This window comes from Capricornis sumatraensis, chromosome 22 (genome assembly GCF_032405125.1).
Source record: "Capricornis sumatraensis isolate serow.1 chromosome 22, serow.2, whole genome shotgun sequence".
Lineage (NCBI taxonomy): Eukaryota > Metazoa > Chordata > Mammalia > Artiodactyla > Bovidae > Capricornis > Capricornis sumatraensis.
Window position 1 is genome coordinate 21852017 of NC_091090.1, and position 20416 is coordinate 21872432.

The 20416-nt window shown below is 53.7% G+C and overlaps 4 protein-coding genes across 4 annotated transcripts in view; 1 reads left to right on the forward strand and 3 right to left on the reverse strand.

The window, feature by feature from the left end:
- Positions 1–691: 691 nt before the first annotated feature.
- LRRC73 (leucine rich repeat containing 73) lies at positions 692–3271 on the reverse strand. Its single transcript, XM_068961104.1, has 6 exons — positions 3000–3271; positions 2217–2377; positions 1743–1865; positions 1260–1360; positions 890–1112; positions 692–762 (listed from the first exon to the last, which is right to left on the reverse strand). The coding sequence occupies exons 1-6, from the start codon at positions 3269–3271 to the stop codon at positions 692–694; spliced, it is 951 nt and encodes a 316-aa protein (XP_068817205.1).
- Positions 3272–5499: 2228 nt separating this feature from the next.
- On the reverse strand, positions 5500–9769 carry YIPF3 (Yip1 domain family member 3). The gene is made up of 9 exons (XM_068960668.1): positions 9550–9769; positions 8743–8940; positions 8453–8559; positions 7142–7187; positions 6909–7001; positions 6622–6753; positions 6322–6435; positions 6031–6154; positions 5500–5932 (listed from the first exon to the last, which is right to left on the reverse strand). The coding sequence occupies exons 1-9, from the start codon at positions 9628–9630 to the stop codon at positions 5784–5786; spliced, it is 1044 nt and encodes a 347-aa protein (XP_068816769.1). The 5' UTR covers positions 9631–9769; the 3' UTR covers positions 5500–5783.
- Positions 9770–9901: 132 nt separating this feature from the next.
- On the forward strand, positions 9902–16667 carry POLR1C (RNA polymerase I and III subunit C). Its single transcript, XM_068994032.1, has 9 exons — positions 9902–10012; positions 10132–10203; positions 14584–14691; positions 14904–15036; positions 15323–15442; positions 15530–15682; positions 15835–15984; positions 16101–16217; positions 16332–16667. Exons 1-9 carry the CDS (start codon positions 9944–9946, stop codon positions 16448–16450), a joined length of 1041 nt encoding a protein of 346 aa, XP_068850133.1. The 5' UTR covers positions 9902–9943; the 3' UTR covers positions 16451–16667.
- Positions 16101–20416, reverse strand: part of XPO5 (exportin 5) — a 44193-nt gene continuing 39877 nt past the window's right edge. Inside the window, exons 28-32 of the mRNA XM_068994031.1 lie at positions 20187–20269; positions 19650–19757; positions 19382–19519; positions 19036–19200; positions 16101–18887 (exon numbers count right to left, since the gene is read on the reverse strand). Coding sequence (XP_068850132.1) covers positions 18753–18887; positions 19036–19200; positions 19382–19519; positions 19650–19757; positions 20187–20269 — 629 coding nt within the window. The 3' untranslated portion in view covers positions 16101–18752. The remainder of the gene's footprint in view (positions 18888–19035; positions 19201–19381; positions 19520–19649; positions 19758–20186; positions 20270–20416) is intronic.

Genomic DNA, 20416 nt, shown 5'->3' on the forward strand with positions numbered 1-20416 from the left:
TTTTACTGACCTTCCTTCTCCAGTCTTCTCCCCATTCTTGAGTATCCCCAGTCCTAGTCATGTCCTAGTCTTTGCTCCTGACTCCCCCTGCCTTCACTCTGCCTGGGGCTTCCTTGGGCACAGAGCATCAGGCGGGGAGAGAGTATCCCTCAATTAACCTTGGCAGGGCTCCTGAGTCTCCTTGGGGTAGGGTCCAGCCAAGTTTTGGGGGCACTTCACCTCACTTATGGCCCTTACAGGGTCTGTGTAAGGTGTCACCCCCAAAACCCAGGTCCTAGAAGTCAGACCTGAGCCAGACCTGCTTGAGACATTTGGGGCCAGTGGATACTGCCTGGAGCTTGGGCCATAGGGTAGCACTGCCACCTAGTGATGTCTAGAGGTATTTCCAGCTCCTCCCCTACTGCCGTCCCCCAGTGACCAGAGCCACACACCAGGATATAGCGTTCATAAACTCTCTTCCGAGCCAGCGGTCTGCAGCCAGGGCTGCCAACAAGTCCAGAAGCATTGCCTTGGGTTCCAGCGCCCCCGAGGATTTTGCTGAGTCACAGCCTCCAGAGCCTCCCACCACACTGCCAGGAGCTGCCAGAGCCCCAGGCACCACCACCCCTCATCCCCGAGCCCCAGGGTCTGACCCTGACATCTGGGGCAAAGTGCTGGAGACACAAATGTAATGATGCGCAGAAACGGAGAGTCACATCTCAGTCTCAGCCAACAGACTGTCCCCTAGTCCTGATGTCATTAGCACCATCTGAGAGCTGGGATCTGTGGAAGGCGGAGGGGTGTTCAGACCACCAGGCATCCCTCCTCTGGGGACCACAAACAAGTGGCCTAAGTTTCCCACACCGTCTCCCTGGTCTCAAGCCTCCAATCAACCTCTGGGGGCTCTTACCACTGGGGCCCGTCCAGGAGCTGCTGCCCCTCTGGTGGGCAGCAGGCTCCCGTGCTCGCTGTCGTTCCTGGGTGTCGCCAGGCCCTCCTGCCACCTCCTCCTCCTCCTCCCCCTCAGAGAGGAGGTCACAGATCTGCTGCTGCAGCTCCGGGCTAATGCTGTTCTCGGCCAACACCAGACTCCGCAGAGCTGTAGGGTAATTTTCTACCATGTCCAGCAGGGTCTGCAGTGGGGAAGGATGTGGAAAACAGTGAATGCAGTTAACGCGGCTCCTCAGGCTCCAAGCTGCCACCCCTTTGGTATGTCCACAGGACGTATGTTGAGGCTAACCTCAACCTCTGGTCCATTCCCCAAAGTGAAGACTTCTCACCTGAGCTGACTGGTTGGTGAGGCCTGTGCCCTCCAAGTCTAGGACCTCTAAGGTGCGGCTGGAGGCCACAGCTACAGCCAGCATCCCTGCCACGTGGTCACCTGGGGAGACAGCACACACACACTCACCTGCAGTCATTTGCAGGCCTACTAACTTTCCCACAGCCTCCCCATCACCCTAAACACCTGAGATCCCACCCCAGGCCAGGAAAGGCTGGCAATTGGTAGATGGCCAGGAGGGGAGCATTGTGACTGGCCAGTGAATGGATGAAGCCAGCCAGGCCCCAGGGGTGGTGATGGATGCTCTCATCTAACTGTTGGTCAGCTGGTCCTCCACACCGGTGGCTCCTGTACTTCCACCCACAACCCTCTTTTTCCTTTCCTTCTCCAGTGTAGTGGTTACCATGGCAACTGATGATCCCAGGTTCTTGGAGCTGGGGTGAGGGGCGTGCTGAGAATCAAAAGGGACTTTTGCGAGCCTCACCCAGGGGGTTGTAGTCCAGATTGAGGACGCGGACCTGGGAGCTGTGGGCCACGGCAATGGCGAGGCGGCTCCAGCCCTTAGGGGTGATGCCGGGATTAGCGCTCAGTGTCAGCTCCTTCAGGCCTGGGCAGCATCACAGTGAGAAGCCAGGATGGGGAAGGTCAGGCCCTTCTCCAACCCCTCCCCCACCTGGGGATCTCTGGGGTGTCCCTAGTGACTGAGAGCCACGCCACCCCCTCCACAGAGCTTCAGGGACATTAGAGCCCCATGCCCTTCCTGCCTGCTGTAGCCTGATTCCTGTGTCTCCATTCCTGCTCAGCTCCAACTCTCTCTCCTTGAAAGGACCTGAAAACCATTCTCACCCACACAGTTAGAGCCCTCTTCTCTGGGCCGGGCCCCCTCCCCTCTGCACTTAGTTTTTTGCTTTTCATCAAGGCCACATCAGCCCTTGCCCTCAGCAGGGCCCTTGCTCACCAGACTTGGCCCCGTCAGGCGGGAGGAGGCCACAGATGAGGTTGATGGCTTCATCACCCAGCATGCAGTCCCCCAGGTCCAGTGCCACAAGGGCAGGGTGGAGGGCCAGGGCTGGATTCAACAAGGCCAGCCCCGCGTCCGTCAGAGGGCTCCCATGCAGACTTGAGGGGTAAGAGCAGAGAGCAAAGGTTACTGCCATCATCAGCCCTGTCTGTAAGGGGGAAGGCGCACCCTCCCTGATGGTGAGCCCTAGAGGTGAGGAGGACATTTGGTCACAGCACATGGGAGAGGCCCTGAGAAGGAAGAAAGTTCTAGATTCTGAAAGAATGCAGTTAAAAGAAGAATGTGGCTTCTTTTGGGGGGCAGGGACTAGGCCCCAGATCAGAACACAGAGAAGGGGTGTGTGGGGATGGTATTTTGGACATAATGTATGGGCAGGAATCTAGTCCTCAGGGGAGGATTCCTTCTCTGGGGACCGAGCAGCTGCCCAGGAGAAGCCACTGGGGTGATCGGGTTGGGAGGTACAAGGACCCTGCCAGGGAGGGGGTGGGTATCCTGTCTCACTTGGGGTGGGGCTGGTGTTCACGGTCTGGAGATAAAGCAGGAGCTTGGAGGGTGTGGTGGAGGTATGGTCAGAGAGGAAAGGTGCGTGAATAAGGGGTGAGAAGGTAGGTCAAGTGCAAAGACAGGTCAAAGGAGGTGTGGGAAGGAACAGGAGGTGGCAAGAGGAGTGAGAGGAAGGGGTGTGGTGCCCAGGACCCCCTGTCGAGAGAGCACACTCACAAGAGGGACTGGATGGAGCGGTTGGTCCGCAGCGCCTCCGCCAGCTGCTTGATGCGGTTGGGACTGGACACGACGCCCAGGTTAAGGTTGAGCTGCGCCAGGGACGTGGCCCCGGCCAGAGCCCGGCAGATTCGGCCGAAGTCGCGGTCGCAGAGACGGCAGCCGCGCAGTGAGAGCAGGCGCACGGCGTTGTCGCGCAGGCCGCGGCAGATGTCCCGCACCTCGGCGCCTGACAGAGGCTCCCCCGAAATCTGGATGGAGCTGGGCAGCATCGTACCCACGGCTGGGCCGCCGGGGCCGGGGCCCGGGCCGCGGCCGAGGTTGGCGGGGCCGCGGGCGGGGTCGGGGCTGGGGTCGGGGCCCGGGCTCGGGTCGCGGACGCAGAGGGGGCAGCGGGGGCGGCAGAGGCGCAGGAGGCGGCGGCGGCGGTGGAGGTGGCGGTGGCGGCTGCGGCGGCGGCGGCGGAGAGGGGCGCCGGGGCCGGCCGGGATTGCGGAGGCGCCGAAGTCGCCGGCCGGGCTGAGACCGCGCGGCGCTGGAGCTGGGACGGACCGTGGGGTCCGTGTCTGGGTGACGGGCCGGGGGGCGCGTTCCGGGGTCGGGAACGCTCCTCGTCCCTCGCGGTTGCGGCGGCGGCTCAGGGACCTCAGCTTAGGACGCGCGGGACCAGTCTCCACTCGGAGGCCGCATCTGCTCTCTCCCTTCCTCCAGCCCCGCTCCCCCTACCGCCTCGTAGGGAGAGCCCGAGGCGGCCAGGCCGGCGGGCCGGCAGGCGGGCAGAGGGCGGCGGACTGCAGCTCCGGCTGAAGCTGCTGAGCCGGAGCGGGCGGCGGGTTCCCATGGCAACGGCCGCGTCACCACCGCTCGCCCCGCCCCCTGCCCGGCCTAGGCCACGCGGGCCCGCGAGGTTTGCGCACACCCGGCCTTCAGGTGTGGACGCCCTTCCCCTGGGTGTGGGGCCAGACGACAGGTGGAGAGTAGGTAGCCGGGTGGAAGCCTGGGTCGGGAAGGGGATGGGGAGAGGAGAATAGAGGCACGTCACGTGGAGATGGCGTTTGGGACTATTAGTGTACCGGGTCCTTTTGCTCATTTTTTCGTCGTGCCTTCGCTGGGATCCAAGGCACGCCTCTCTCTCCAAGGCGGGATCCCCGCCGCCTACCGGCTCCGCCATCCAGTTTCGAGGTCCCTAGGGCCCTTTAATCTGCGCCTCGCCCCGCCCGTACGACGAGAGGCGCCGCGTGCGTGGGGATTCCAGCCGCGTGCCCCTTGCCATGATGGCTGCGGCGCAGCTGCGGCCCCCGGGGTCCCGTCCTGGCTGAGACGGCCTGAGTTGACAGGCCCAGTGGAACCCTCAAAGGGTCCTTGGAGCAGGTGAGCCGCGGGTAGATGCAAGGTGCTGGTGCGGCTCCTTTCCCAGGTGATCAGGGCGCTGCTGATGCTCTGACGTTCTCAGTACCCGTGGAGACTGGAGTAGCCAAAATGAAAAGCGTGCCAGGATGGCCGCCTGAAGTGGTTTTGCGGCCGTGGATAGTGGCTGGAGCTTTCAGTAAGGGTACACTGCTTAACACAGGCAGTGCACTTACGACTTGGTCCACTCCCATATGGTCGTATAGGGCAAACCCTAGGCATGTTATTTTTTAGTTCCCTTATTAGAAAGGAGAAATGCTGACCCAGATTTACTAGGGTAATTTTTTAAAAATGAGTCATACAAAGTAGTGAAGGGAGGCCAAAGATCCTGTTCCTTCCATTAACCACCCTAAGTAACTCCTTAGGTGGAACAGATTAAACGGCTAGCGGGGGTGGATGTGCTCTCCTCCGGGTGGTTATTGCTTTTAAGAGAAGACTGAGAACTGAAGAAAGCTTTGTTGCTCTGGCCCCATATAACCAGGGCAAAGCCAACTTTGACTTCAGATGTTAACTCTCACAAGAAGATTATCCTTACACAATGACCCAGGTGCCAAAGGACCTTGGTATGACATGGGGTTGCATCTGGAAAGTTGTGTCCAATTGTCACTGCTCCATAGGCATCCCAAGAGTGACACCGAGGCCAGAGTCAAGTTGGGTGCACTGTTCCATCAGATTCCTGGTTCTTGAGCTAAGGCCTCTGTGATGTTGCACGGATTCCCATTCCCTCTGCCTTGGGGACAGGCAGTCTTCAACGCAGTCTGGTGTAGTCTGGACTGCCCCACTCTAGTATTAGTATTTTTGGCTATGCCATTGGCGTGTGGAATCTCAGTTCCCTGACCAGGGACTGAACCCAGGCCCCCTGCAGTGGAAGTGCAGAGTCTTAACCACTGGTCTGCCAGGGGAAGTCCCTAGGCTGTCTGACTTTCATTCTGCTTGCATAGGGGTATACTTAAGAGAGGAACATGTGACATGACCACCACTGACAGAATAGGGAAGTGCGCAGGAAGAGGGGTGGCAGGGAGGACCACTAGAATGGGTAGCTGCAGGCACAGACTTCAATCAATATTTTAATTACCAAGTCTATATTTAGCAAGACAATGTGGGAGAGAGAAAGAGGAAGGAAGGGGTAGGTGGTGAGAGGGCCTCCGAGGAGCTGACCCACTTTCTGCACTGGCTGCAGAGCCCTGCAGTCCTGGCCAGGAGTTCCTGGCCTTGTGCCCCCAGAAGCCCAACAGGCATCGAGGAGATACTTAAATGGCTACAGCTCTGTGGCAGCTGCAGACCCCATCGAAGAGACACACGTCATCAGTACTGTCCTCTAATCTTCCTCCGCTTCACTGCTGGGGGAAAGGGGCCGGCCAGGGATTTCAGGTGGGGTCAGTGTGACTGCAGGGTCACGGCGACAGCCCTGGCTGTGGCGTTGAGCACGGTGGTGGGAAGCCTGGCAGCAGGGAGTGCGGCGGGGATGTCTCTGGGGACCCTCTGTATGGGCGGGATGTTGGGACCCTCCAGCGTGTCCAGGATCCCTGAAAGGAGGAGGATGCAAAGTGAGTGAGGGTTGGCAGGGTCCTGCCCTGGGCAGCTGTCCTTCCCCTCCCCGCAGCCAGGCCCTCCTGACACTCACCCTCTACCACCTTGTGGTAGGCAAAATGCAGATAGAGTAGGAAGAGCATGTGCAGGGTAGCCAGGGTGCCACAGAGGAGCAGCCGCTGTGTGGGGCCCACGGTCCGTGACACCAACACTGCCACCTTGGGCAACAGGAATAGAGCTCAGAGGCCTGCTCCAAGCGAGTGGTGTGAGGAAGCCACTCTTACCCAGAGCAAAAACTCTTTGTGGGATTGGACTTGAGCTTTGAGCTGTTTTCCCAACTCTCTGGTAGGGCAGCCCACCCCTAGAAACCTGCTGCCCAGCTTACCATGCGAAGGGTGGACAACCCACCCACCAGCAGCCAGAAGAGGTAGAAGAGGGCATGGAGGTGGATGTTATAGGTGACGAACAGGACAATGCAGTGTCCGAAAAGGCCGTAGCCCTAGGAAGGAGGATGGTGGAGAGGAAAGTTGCTCAGACTGAGCTGGCCTCGTGGGGACCTCGGAAAATGAATGGTCCACTGGCCAGCTCACCCCATTCCAGACCCTGGGGCCCTAAGACAGGTGCAGACCAGAACCTGGTTACTCCTTTAGATCACACTTGCCCACCACTGTGCTGGATTCCTTACCAGCAGTGCCAGCATCTGGAGCATGGTGATCTGTGCGTTGCACAGATAGGCGAGGAAGTAAATGAAGGACGAGACGCCTAGCCAGTAGCCGAAGCAGGTGCCAATGGCTGTGCCCATCAGGGTGCCCTCCCGCTGTGGGGTGAAAGCTCTAATTAGTTCTGTGAAGCCTCTGGTCTCAGTCTCACCCAGGGCCTCCTCCCTCAGGGCCTGCTTCTATCCACCATGTCTCCGTGGGCAGGTTTCAACTCATTTCAGTCACCCCCCGCAAAGTCCTCTGTCCTGCTTACGATAATGGTGTCAGATGTCTTCATCCCATGGAGGAGGATGGCCACCAGCGTGAAGACAAGCATGAGAGGTCCGTAGAGCTCACCTGCGATTTTCTGTCAATATACCAACTCATTCAGGCTGGGGGGTACAATGGCTCTTCTGTTGATGTCTTCCTGGGCTTTGCCTGGTGGCTCCACCCTCTGCCCCAGTTCCTCCCCCGGCTCTTCCAGACATGCTACGCCCCCCTACTCACCTGGGGGAAGCTGACCATCTTGATAGGGATCATGGATTCCAGGAGCCTGGGAAGGGAGAGGGGAGAGGAGAGCAGATGAGAGCAGAGGCAGCACCAGGCCCTGAGGTTCTGGAAAGCCTGAATCTTCCTCATCTCACTAACTGAAGAGAACATGCCGGTTGTTAAGGAAGAAGAGGGTAGTAAAGACAGATGAGCGAGGAAATCACTACCCTGCCCCTGAAAATGCTTTCAGGAAGAACAGCCCTGACGCTGTGCCAACTGACGCAGCAGTGACACGGGGAATCCAGAGAGACCCCTGGGCCTTTGGGAGGGCTTGGCCGTTTACCTATGTGACCTGTTCCCCTTTAAAAGACATGCAAACCTCAGCAGAGATGCAAGGATAAACCCCTGGGAAATGTTTAGGAGGAAAGTTGTCACTTGCGAGAACCAGGGTGCCCCTGGCCTCTTTCTACTGATCATCCCTCCAGATACCACACTGAGTATTTTCTTGAGAAATACATTTGAAGTGGTATTAAAATTCCCGGCAAGACAAACAGAAGTACCCAAAACTTCCCCACTTCTTAAGTGAGTAGCTCCTAGTAGTACCTTAGATCCTGACTGGATTTTACTTCTGAGAAAGCGCCTTGTCTAACCCTCCAGCCAACCCTGGGTCAGGGGTCCCTCCTGGGTGTGTCCCTTCATGGCAAATGAGTGCTTGAGGGTTGCCCTTGAGTTAGGCATCCCATCTTACATCTAAGGCTCCCAGACACAACTACTACAGTGCCTGATGCACAGCCAAAGTTAGTAAATACTTGCTAAGTGGTAGTGGGTATTTGATAAGCACTAGTTGAATTAAAGGATGAACAAAGAACCAAGCCAAGATTAAATCCAGTTCTTGAAGTCATTCAACAACTATGTACTGATATTCAGATTCAGAGGCTGTTCTGGTCCTGAGAATTTAAAAGTAAACAAAACAGAGCCTGCTTCTGAGGAAGTCTTTGGAAAGAGAGACCAGGAATAAGGAAGTAGAGCACTGCTGACATGTTACCTGTGAGAAGTGCAGAGAGCCCTGCTGGAGCACCAGGAAAGGACATACTGGGTATGGGGAGCAAAGGAAGTGACATTTGAGCCAAGCTTTGAGGGAAGATGAACAGTTTATTAGATGGAGAAGAGGAGGAAGGCAGTGTGTTATCACTACGCCCTGTTCTAAGACAAGAGGAATGGTGTGGCTGGGTCATAACGAGGCGAGTCTAAGGGTTTGATGTCCGGTTGTAGTTTGGATGAAGGACTGGGTGTTAGGAGGGCAGTTTCTGTCAGGAGGAGGAGGCTCACCTGCTTCGAACCTGGGCCGGCTCCACATCAAAGTAGGGTCTCAGGATGTCGATGTTGGCATACAAGCTGAAGGCTCTGGAGGCTTGTCTCTTCCCTGCCTGCCACATCTATAGCAAGGAAGATGGGTGGGGTGAAAGGGTGCTGTCAAACTCTTGGCTCTCATGTTACTTATTTCTTATCTGATTTCAACATGGTTTGAACTGGACAACCTGGGGTGGACTTCACCAACTCCAGAACCAGAGGTCTCCTCGGTATACTTTTCCACCTGTCAGGGAGCCAACTGAGCTTACCTGATCAGCCACCTGCCGGCTCAGCTGTCCCTTAAAGCCCTTCATCCCCAGGAACTCCCCATCCTCTTCTTCAGCAGCAGCTGCATCAGCATCCACTTCTTCCTCACGCAGGCGCTGATGCAGCTCACCCATGTCCTCGAAGCTGGAGCCTGAGGTATCATCCATGTTCTCCATGTCAATCACTGCTGAGCCCCCACCCTGTGAAGACAACAGATCCTAGAGTGCAGGACCTTTCTGCTTCGTCCAGTTGAATCCTTCTCTGTTCACCACAAGGTTTGGGGCTAGGGGACTTGAAATCGCCACAGATGACGCCACTCTCTTCTCCTCATTTGGTCTCAGAACCCCTGCTTGTTTGGTTCTCTGTTCTAGTCTGGGGAACCTAGTCCCTGTCTTCCATACACGGCTTTTTCCTACCTTCCCTACCAAGGCCCCAAAGGGCTGCAAAGTGCCCATTTCCTTCATCTCTCCCAACCCCAAAACAAGGCTATGCGCACCAAGTGTGGTTTTGGCTAGTGAATCCCATCCACCCTCAAGCCCACTCCCGCCATGCCTGTCTCCGACTGACTAAACTTGTGGAAAGCAAGAGCAATTGGGCCCAGATACCTAAGGCCCCTGGCTGGAGTACCAGTCTGGAGCTTTAAGACCAGCACTAGCCCCACTGCCTTTCTTGTGCACGAAGACTCAAAAAGAAGATAAAAAGTGTTGCAAATGGACCAGACTTTCAGGCTCTGAGGGAGAGTCCCCACGACACTTCAGGGCGGCTGCCGGCCCAGGGGCTCCGGGCAGCCGGAGCCGTGGGGCCATTACCTGGATGTTTTCTTCGAACCCTCCCCATTCCGGGCCGGCCCCGTTTCGGGCGCCGCCAGCCGGCGCCGCCGGAGTTGCCATGTCCCTCGAGGGCTCCCGTCGCTGAAGCCCGTGCTTGTCCCGCGCGCAGAGGAGGAGTGGGAGAGATGTGGGCCTGAGAAAGGGACAGGTCTAGGGACAAGACAGAAAGGTACGATGGGTCGGAATGCAAAAAAAGGAGAAACCCGGATGTTTGGCTCAAACCAACTTCCGGTAGCTGGGGACGTGGACGGAGGCAAGGCACAGTCTCGCGATATTTAAGATTCTAGGAGGTGGTGCGTTGCTACAGAAACGGAGGCGGACGACTAGTGCGCACGCATCAGTTAGATACTCTGGTCACGTGGAGGAGTTGAAGATGGCGGCGGCCCAGGCTGTGGAGGAAATGAGGACCCGCGTGGTTCTAGGGGAGTTTGGGGTTCGCAATGTAAGTCTTGTGGCCTTCAGCTCGGGAGCAGAGTGAATCAGGGATGAGTTGGCGTCAGAGTGGGGACGGGCTTGGCCTCGCTGCCCCTTCGCAGACATTCTCGTCTCTCTTTGCTCTAGGTTCATACCACTGACTTTCCCGGTAACTATTGCGGCTACGATGATGCCTGGGACCAGGACCGCTTTGAGAAGGTAGGTGGAGCTGGAACTGTGGGATCGGACTTTGTGATATGGGCAACCTGTGCCTTAGAAGCTGTCCTTGTAATTTCCAAGGCGCAGCAGAAAAGGGCAGCTTGCAGCAAGGGGCAGAGAGCGGTAGCTGGAAGCAGGGTTGTAGTTTCTCCCACCGGTAGTCCTAACTACGACCACAGGAGCCAGCAGTTAGGGCTAGAGTCCCTAGTCCTTGTCTGTCTAGTCAAGAACGAATTCAGGCGAGGAGGCAGAAGGTACAGAGTAAAGTACGAAGTTGAATGAAAAGAGAAGTACATGTAGAAAGGCACACGGGCAAGACCCTCCCATGGGATGCACACTCACCTCTTAGCCAAGATGGATCTGGAAGTGAAGGCTTCTGGGAAGAGCAAGACTCGTTATGGCCTGAATTATCCTCTGACTTTTGACCCCAAGTAGCCTTTCTGCACTTGTGATGTATCTTCCTTATCCTAAAAAGGGGGAAGCGGAGATCCCTTAATCCTTACTCAGACGAGGGATTTCGCCTTGCTTTGTTCTTGCTATAATTATTTCTTCAAGATATTTACAAGAGACAAAGACTGTTGACTCTGTTTCTGTTCTCTCTTCGTTTCTGGAGGGCAAACAGGAGGCTGATAGGAAATTCCTCAGCTGGAGCCCGTCTGTCTCCTATCATACTTGTGATGTGGGACAGGCTAAAGTAAAGGTCCAGGTTCTTATTCTACCTGTCCAAAGTGCAAAAAAAAGTCACACAGAGAAACTGAGGTGTAGAGAGAACAAAGAAGCAATTTATTAAGGAGAAGGGAAAGTAGGCACTCAGAGAAGAATACGGGTGTCCACACGAGTGAGGAGCCCACCTGAGGGTCTTTCTAGCCCCACTCCTTTATTTTAATTCCTTGAATGGGTGCAGGTTTCTTTGTTGTTGTTCTTCAGTTGCTCAGTTGGGTCTGACTTTGTGACCCCAGGGAATGCAGCATGCCAAGCTTCCCTGTCGTTCAGTATCTCCTGGAGTTTGCTCAAACTCATGTCCATTGAGTCAGTGATACCATCCAACCATCTCATCCTCTGTCACCCACTTCTCTTGCCCTCAATCTTTCCCAGCATCACTCGTTTGCAGTGAGTCAGCTCTTGGCATTACGTGGCCAAAGTATTGGAGCTTCAGCTTCAGCCTCAGTCCTTCAATGAATGTTCAGGGTTTATTTCTTTTAGGCTTGACTGGTTTGATCATTTGATCTCCTTGTTGTCTAAGGAACTCTCAAGAGTCTTCTCCAGCACCACAATTCGAAGGCATCAATTCTTTGGCACTCAGCCTTCTCTCACATCCATGCACGGCTACTGGAAAAACCATAGCTGTGACTATATGGACTTTTGTCAGCAAAGTGATGTCTCTGCTTTTTAATGTGCTGTCCAGCTTTGTCATAGCTTTTCTTCCAAGGAGCAAGTGTCTTTCAAGGCTGCAGTCACCGTCTGCAGTAACTTTGGAGCCCAAGAAAATGAAGTCTGTCACTGTTACCATTTTTCCCCTGTTTGTTTGTCATGAAATGATGGTTCAGATGCCATGATCTTAGTTTTTTGAATGTTGAGTTTTAAGCCAGCTTTTTCACTCTTCTCTTTCACTTTCATCAAGAGGCTCTTTAGTTCCTCTTCGGTTTCTGCTGTTAGGATCGTGTCACCTAGGTATCTGAGGTTATTGATATTTCTCCCAGCAATCTTGACTGCAGCTTGTGCTTCATCTAGTACTCTGCATATAAGTTAAATAAGCAGGGTGACAATACACAGCCTTGACGTACTCCTTCCCCAATTTTGAACCAGTCCATTGTTCCATCTCCAGTTCTGACTGTTGCTTCTGGATCTGCATACAGGTTTTTCAGGAGGCAGGCAATGTGGTCTGGTATTCTCATCTCTTTAATTTTCCACAGTTGTGATCCACACAGTCAAAGGCTTTAGCTTAGTCATTGAAGCAGAAGTAAATGTTTTTCTGGACTTCTCTTGCTTTTTCTATGATCCAGGGGATGTTGGCAATTTGGCCTCTAGTTCCTCTGCCTTTTCTAAATCCAGCTTGAACATCTGGAAGTTCTTGGTTCACATACCATTGAAGCCTAGCTTGGGGAATTTTGAGCATAATTTTGCTAGCATGTGAAACGACTGCAGTTGTGCAGTAGTTTGGACATTCTTTGGCATTGCCTTTCTTAGGGATTGGAATGAAAACTGACCTTTTCCAGTCTTGTGGTCACTGCTTAGTTTTCCAAATTTGCTGGCATATTGAGTGCTGTACTTTAACAGCATCATCTTTTAGGCTTTTAAATAGTTCACCTGGAATTCCATCACCTCCACTAGCCTTGCTCATAGTAATGCTTCTTAAGGCCCACTTGACTTCTTTGATTAGGGATGGTCTGTTTATTATTGGGAGGATGGGTGGGATCTTGATTGCACTTGGTTATAACAACTTCTCTTGTGCATCTGTCTCCTAAAGCCACCACACTAAGAGCTTTCCCCCCTTTAATTTTCCCTTGGAGTGAAACACCAGGTGTGGAAGGTTGTATAGAACCTTTATTGCGCATGCTTGGCCAAGCTCTGTTGGGTTACTAGTCAGGGTTTCCTATACAGGTGTCACAAAGTTTAATCAAGGTTTAATTCCTATTCCTGATGCCACTTCTCCATGCTTCATCTCATTCAGTGCAAAACAAGGAGAGGTGGCTTTGCGTTTTGCCTAATGTCTGTGTATGATGAGGCCAACATTAACAAATGACTCCAGTGTAATGCGGCAAAGGCAGCTGAAAGCAAAAAAAAGATGATGGGGGTAGGGTGGAGGTCGGGATTTTTTGGGGGGTATCCCACACAGACACTTAATCCAGAATGGGAATGGGGAGCAGAGGTATGGAAGATTTCCTGAAGGAGGTGACATCTAAGTTCAGCCTTGAACAAGGAGCAGACGCTGAGGAGTGTCCAAGCAGCTCAGTGGTAGGCAAGATTGAAGTGCATTTTAGGCACCGGAGGTGATAGGGAGCTCTGGAAGAGTTCTTAAGCAAGTAGGATCATATCTGCAAGCTAAGAGGTAGAGAGAGGATTTGAGGTTTGTCCTGTGGGGTGTGCACAATTTGTGACAGTTGCATAGGGAAGTTGAGGCTGAAGGCAGAAATGAAGATTGTGATGATGAAATAGAGCACAGGGGAGACGAAAGGTAAATTTGGTGGTTGCTTGGATATGGGCTGTTGGGGGGAGTGTAAAATTACTGCTCTGATGGGTGGTGGTCATTTAGCGATAAGAAATCAGTCTGGGGAAGGGGACTGTTGGGGCATTCAGTTTCCTGTGAGTGAAGTCCAGCAAACTGATTTTATATATATATATGAGTTGTTCATACAGATTATTGCTGAAATCATGAGCAGGGTTGAGGTCACCCTGCTGCTACTGCTAAGTCACTTCAGTCATGTCTGACTCTGTGTGACCAAATAGACGGTAGCCCACCAGGCTCCTCCGTCCATGGGATTCTCAAGGCAAGAACACTGGAGTGGGTTGCCGTTTCCTTCTCCAGTGCATGAAAGTGAAGTCGCTCAGTCGAGATGGACTCTTCGAGACCCCGTGGACCGCAGCCCACCAGGCTCCGTCCATGGGATTTTCTAGGCAAGAGTACTGGAGTGGGGTGCCGTTGCCTTCTCTGTGAGGTCACGCTGGAGAGAGACAAAAACTTGGGAAACAGTAACATTTATATAGTAGGTAGAAGACTGTGGATTTAGAAGGATTGATCAGACCAGGAGGAGATTGATGCTCTGAAATCAAGGCAGCCGAGTTTGGAAACAGGCTTCTCTCAACAGTCCCAGGTGTAGCAGAGGTGTATAGTAAGATAAAAGTTGAGTAGTGTCAACTGGGTGAGCAGTATGTGAGCCTGTTCTTAGTAACACAGCCTCTGTGAATGTGGCTGGAAGCCATATTGCAGAAGGTTTTTTTACTTTTTGAGGAATTTGTAAGGAAATTTCATTTCTGGTTGTGCTTGGTCTTTAATGGGCCTGAGCTTTCTCTAGGTGCAGTGAGTGGCTTCTTACTGCAGGGCCTTCTTCCTGTGGGGCATGGGCTCTAGTGTGCTGGCTCAATAGTTGTGGTTCATGGGCTTAGTTGCTCCATGGTGCATGGGATATTCCTGGACCAGGGATCGAACCCGTGTCCCTCCTGCATTAACCACTGGACCACCAGGGAAGTCCCTGCAGAGGGTTTTAAATGAATGGAAGATAAAAATGAAGGCTTTTCCAAAATCAAATGAAGGATTGGGGGAGAAAGTAAGGTCTAATGAGGGACATCTGGGCAAAGGGAGGTTTTTGAGGGGAATGTCAGGTGGGGAGGTATTGCATATACAGAAACAGGCTTCATTTAGTGTCTCTCCTATCCCTTTAGAATTTCCGTGTGGATGTGGTACACATGGATGAAAACTCATTGGAGTTTGACATGGTGGGAATCGACGCAGCCATTGCCAATGCGTTTCGGCGCATTCTGTTAGCTGAGGTATCGGTGGGCACGGTGGCAAAGGTGGGGTTGTGGGGGAGACCTCACTTGGGGAATTGTCTCAAGCGGTGTTCTTGCAGTGTTGCTGAGCATTCCTCCTGCTCATTCTTTGTAAACTTCTCATTAAGTATCCTAGAATGAGGTCTCGGTCTCCCTGTATCTGGACACGGGGGTGTTGCTGGGGGCACTGCAGGGTCGCTCTCCTTGGGCAGGTGCCGACCATGGCTGTGGAGAAGGTCCTGGTGTACAACAACACGTCCATCGTCCAGGATGAGATCCTCGCCCACCGCCTGGGCCTCATCCCCATTCATGCCGACCCCCGTCTTTTTGAATATCGGAACCAAGGTGAGGGTTTGAGAAAACGACATTTTGGGAAAAGGGGGGCCATCCTCCTCTGAAAGGGGTTCTGGAATCAGACTGCCTGTGTTCGAATCCTCTATTATCTACCTTGGGACCCTGGGCCCATTACCCATCTTGGGGTGCATCCGTGCTCTTCTCTGTGAGAACAGTTACCCTCGCCCTTCCTGTGTTTGCCAAGAGAATGAGAGAAATGTGCCAGGCGGGCGGCGTGGTGCCCGGTGCTTATGTCTCCGTCAGCGCTGTGAGCGCCCCACCTTCCCCCTTTGTGCAGGAGATGAAGGCGGCACAGAGATTGACACCCTGCAGTTCCGGCTGCAGGTCAGGTGCACGCGGAACCCCCACGCTGCTAAAGACTCCTCTGACCCCAATGAGCTCTATGTCAACCACAGAGGTGCGCGCCAGGGGCTGTGGGGGGAGGGGAGCTCGCTCCCTGGTGGGCGCATTTCAGGGACTTGGGTGTGATGTGCTCCCCCCACAGTGTACACCAGGCACATGACGTGGGTGCCCCTGGGGAACCAGGCCGACCTCTTCCCGGAGGGCACCATCCGCCCAGTGCACGACGACATCCTCATTGCGCAGCTGCGGCCTGGCCAGGAGATTGACCTGCTCATGCACTGCGTCAAGGGCATTGGTGAGACCTTTTGACTACACTGTCAGTGAGACATGACAGGAACTCGGCTGAGATACTCCCAACAGGCAGAAAGCCACTGGCCCTTCACTCAGTAGCTTAGGGAATGTGAAGAAGGGTCTCCACCCAGGCTCTGAGTGCCCTCTTTCCTCCAGGCAAAGATCATGCCAAGTTTTCACCTGTGGCAACAGCCAGTTACAGGCTCCTGCCAGCTATCACCCTGCTGGAGCCTGTGGAAGGGGAGGCGGCGGAAGAGCTGAGCCGCTGCTTCTCACCTGGCGTTGTTGAGGTGCAGGAAATCCAAGGTATGGGGTTTGGGATGGTGTGTAAGCCCGGCCCTAAAGCATATTTCCTTAGAAGATAGCAGAGAGAAATTCAAGCTGTGGGCTCATGTATTTATAATGTGGTTTGTTTTCATTAGGTAAAAAGGTGGCCAGAGTTGCCAATCCCCGGCTAGATACCTTTAGCAGGGAAGTCTTCCGGAATGAGAAGCTAAAGAAGGTTGTACGGCTTGCGCGTGTTCGAGACCATTATATCTGTGAGTTTCAAGTTGAGGGTGGGGCGGTGGTGGTTTTTTGATGCCGCAGTTTGCTGGAGGTCAGATGTGGAATCTAGCAGTATGTGTTAAGGCGCGTTTCTCTCTGGTCCCCAGTTTCTGTTGAGTCCACAGGGGTGTTGCCACCAGATGTGCTGGTGAGTGAAGCCATCAAGGTGCTGATGGGGAAGTGTCAGCGGTTCCTGGACGAACTGGATGCGGTTCAGATGGACTAAGGCCACGCTGGATGGTATGGCCAGGATCGGATATTCCTGAGGCAAGCTGAAGACTTCAGGTTCTGCCCTGCCCCCGCAGTACTGCTACTGGGAGCCCAGAGAGACTAGGGGGCCTGGGTTTTCTGGGGACAATTCCAGCTTTATTTTCAGTCAATACATTTTGTTAAATGTGCCACAAAATGTGACTTTTATGCCTTTGTAAGGCCTTGGTGTAAATAAACTCACATCCAGACAAAAATCCCTTTCTTGGAGACCATTTCTTCAGTTTCCATCCAGAAACATGGGGCCCCACCTCAGAAGAGATTTGGCATTATTTAGCAGTTAGGAATTCTGGGCTCAGACATGACTGCAGGTTCTGGGCCAAGTACCTCTGAAGCCCCAAGTGAATACCAAATGGGGGCACAAGCAGAGCGCAGGAAAACAGCGTGTGCTGCTCACCTATTTCCTGGATACGAGGACGTTCCTGAGAGAAGAGGGTGTTCCATGGCAGTCGAGTCACAGGGCCATCAAGACACAGGCAGGAAGAACAGTGCTCTTTGGACAGCCCCTCTGGGTTAGGTCCAGCGGCCACCAGTGGCAACACTTGAGAAGATGCAAGGACTACCCGGCCTACATGTTGTGGAGAGAAATCCCCCGGCTGGCATGCTATCTTGGTTCAGAGGGAGGGCCTGGTGGAGCAGGTCTCCTAGGCAGTTCCTCCTGTCCAGCCCCGTTGGCAAGATGCTTGTGAGGAACAGCGACCCTGGAGTGTGTCACTGGTTTGAAAAAGGCAGATGGGGCCCTTTCTGTATGAAACTGAGATTTTTACTGACATGCAGATGTGCTTCAGTTAAATGTTTCTACAAAAAGGTTATATAAACAATAGAAAACTTCTAGCATGAAGTCACTGGATGTTAAAAATATTACAACACAATAAATACAACTATACCCTCCACAGCCCCACCAGAGAAGAGTAGGCAGCTGATAAATCTGGAGGGAAACATGCAGAGATGGCCTTCACAGTGGACAGGAAGCCCAAAGCACCACCCAGGAAGAGGGGACGGATCCAGCCTGTGCCACAGAGGGTGCTACGTGGACTCCCAAGTCTTTTCCAGCTTCACCTCTTCCTGCCCCCACCTGACCTGGGGCCATACCAGCTAAGAGCTGCAGCTTCAGTCCATGCACTCTCACTGGCTCTCACTGAAAAGCCTGGTCAGTGGATTGGACTGATGCCAGGCCTCTGTGGGGAGCACATGAACACTGTGGAGATTAACTTAATTCCCACACCCATGTCCCCTCTGCTTATAGGGCCATCCAGTGATGTCTAGAAGAGACTGGAGACTCACAATATAGGCTCTGATGGGAAGGCATGTTTTTTTCTTCTGCAAATGGCCCATGAGGGAAGTGACCAGGACCCAAAAAAGACCATGAGATTTTTGAAGGCACCTGGACTCAGCTAGTCCTAGGAGAGGAGACCAGTGGCTAGCTGCTTGTCACAGATATAGCCTAGTTGGTCTGGATTTATCCTTGAATGCCAGTGACATCACATGACACTAGATAGGGTACTGTGGCTCTTGTGCCTGAGTGGACCCTGGGGGCTGGGGAAACAACACTGAGGATTCGTGGCGGGACAAAATATGTGAGCTCTAAGGGGTGTTAGAGCACTACAGACCCTGGCCCAGCCCTGACCCCTGAAGGGACGGATGTTTGATACTGTACCCAGAGCTTATCAGTGGCTCATACCACGGATCTCCTCAGGCGACCAGATTCTTGCTCAAAGTGGGAACTGGCCAGATTCAGTTCAGCACCTGACCCAGATACACCCCTGGAGAATGGGGAAGGTTCTTGTCAGCCCGGCAGCAAGGGGGCTCAGTGGAACTTGCAACAACCCAGGAGAATCTCTGGCACGAGTAGTTCAGGGCTGAGCCCTTGCCGCAAGCCTGGCTGGTCACAGCGTTGGGTGTAGCGCCCCTAGTTACCACTCTGCACAGGTGTATGGCTGCCTGGGCACGGGAGGGCTTGGGGAGAAGGGCCGCTCTGCTCTAGCTTTTCTCTCTGGGAAAAGGCAAAACTCCAAAGAGGATGGGATATACCTGGGAAATCCAGACAGAATGGTGTAAGCCCTGACTCCCTCTCTTGATACTTGAGCACAATGACTTCCAGCCCTCAACAGGGCCCGCTCTCTCCAGCTCCAGCCCTGGATCTCTCTCCAGGCTGACGACGGTGGAAAGTGAGGTGGCAGTGGAGAGGGGCCTAGAGATCAGCTACACGGGGGAAGAAGAGATGACAATAAAGGTCGAGGAAGGATGCGCAACAGCTTGATTTAGGGTTCAAAGATGGTGGCTAGGCCACCCTCCTCATCCAGCGCATCTGTCTCTGGCATTGGCTTTGGTTTTTTGAAAAGTGAGGGAAGATTCTTAATGTGAACTTCTTTCCGGAATTGCTCACCCAGGGGTTTCTGTGGAAGACAAAGAGAAAGAACTAATGCTGGGGCTTGAGTAGTGGGTTACTTTAAGGATTATCTTACCGTAATGGGCATGACCACAGCTGGTTTCTGAGGCGACTGCAGAGGTGGTTGGGAGCACTAAAGAAAACGTGAGACCTACCCCAATGCACCCAGCAATGAGGCGCTTGAATTGGTCCTTCCGGCGCTTGTCAGCCACTTTCTGCAGAGAGGGGTTCAACAGCTTGCAGTCAAACTGGTCCAGACACTCCTTCTGAATTTCCGGAATCTGCTCCATCACAGCTCTTATCTCCAGGTACCTGGGCCGCTGAGAAGTAAGGATAAACCCACTCAATGGCATGGGTCTTGGCCCTGCCACACCCACATCGCAGAGGCAGCACTAGCAACTTGGCAACTGCCTGCATTGAATTATTAAGGCCCAAGTGACTGGAAGCGGCCTGTGAGGGATCAAGCTGCAGCCATCCTGCCTGAAGGCTTTCTCCACTCACCAGCGCCTCATATATCTGGAAGGCCAGGTGGACCAGGGAAGCCATGCAGCCGTCGTGCTGCCCATGTGTCTGTAAGCCCTTCAGCACGCTGGTGAACAGCCATGTAACAGCATCTGCGAGCAGTGTCCCTGACAGCACCTGGGGAGACAGCTGTGCTCAGGGCGAAGGGGGACTCTGAAGGCCCCAGCACCTGGGTTCGTCTGACTGATTCAATCCCCATGACCCCAGCGTTTCATTAGAGGTGAGGAGGAGGGATGAGGAACCATACTTGTTTGAGGAGAGGCCAGCAGAGCTGTGTGGTCGTCCTCTGGCAGGACAGAGTGTCCTTCCAGGCTAGGGAGTTGAAGGCCGTAATTAACAGCGCTGTACAAACATCCTAAAGGAAAAGGATGAAGGAATACAATGAGAACTTAAGCACAGTGTTCTCTGTGTTATGCATCAGGAGCTAGTGTTTCAATAGGTAAGCAGGAAAATGATAAAAGCAGCTACTGAAGAGATGTGAGTTTATTTCTGCTATGTCTATCAGGCCATCAAAAACAGGAACCAATCAGTATAGAAAAGAAAACCTGTGCAGGAAGGAGACAGCACCCAGGCTCGGGGAAGCTGAACCCGGGCCTGGTGTCGACGTGCCTGGGTCTTTATCTGAGCCTTGACCCACGCCAGCATGGCAACACCGGGGCCTTGTGCCTTTCCCATGTGAAGGAATATTAGTAAAATACCCTCCTGGTGGTACCAGAAAGTAAGTAAAGTGGATGCGGGCTCCCCAGCAGGGCAAGGAGAGAACCTCAACTGCCCCTCCACCCACCTCATGCTTCATCAGGCATTTCCCCAGGTCTGTAAGCTCCGCCATGGCCGAGGGGGCTACCTCTGTGGCCATCATCTCTTCATCTGTGAGTAGAGAGCAGAATGTGAAGGTTCATCCTTTCACAACAGAGGCTGTCCTTTCTGACAAAAGCCTGGGATAAAGCGGAGTGAGGATCCTAGGCTGACTGGTGGTTCTAGGTACTAGGACATCCCCTTAGGCTCATGAGAGGG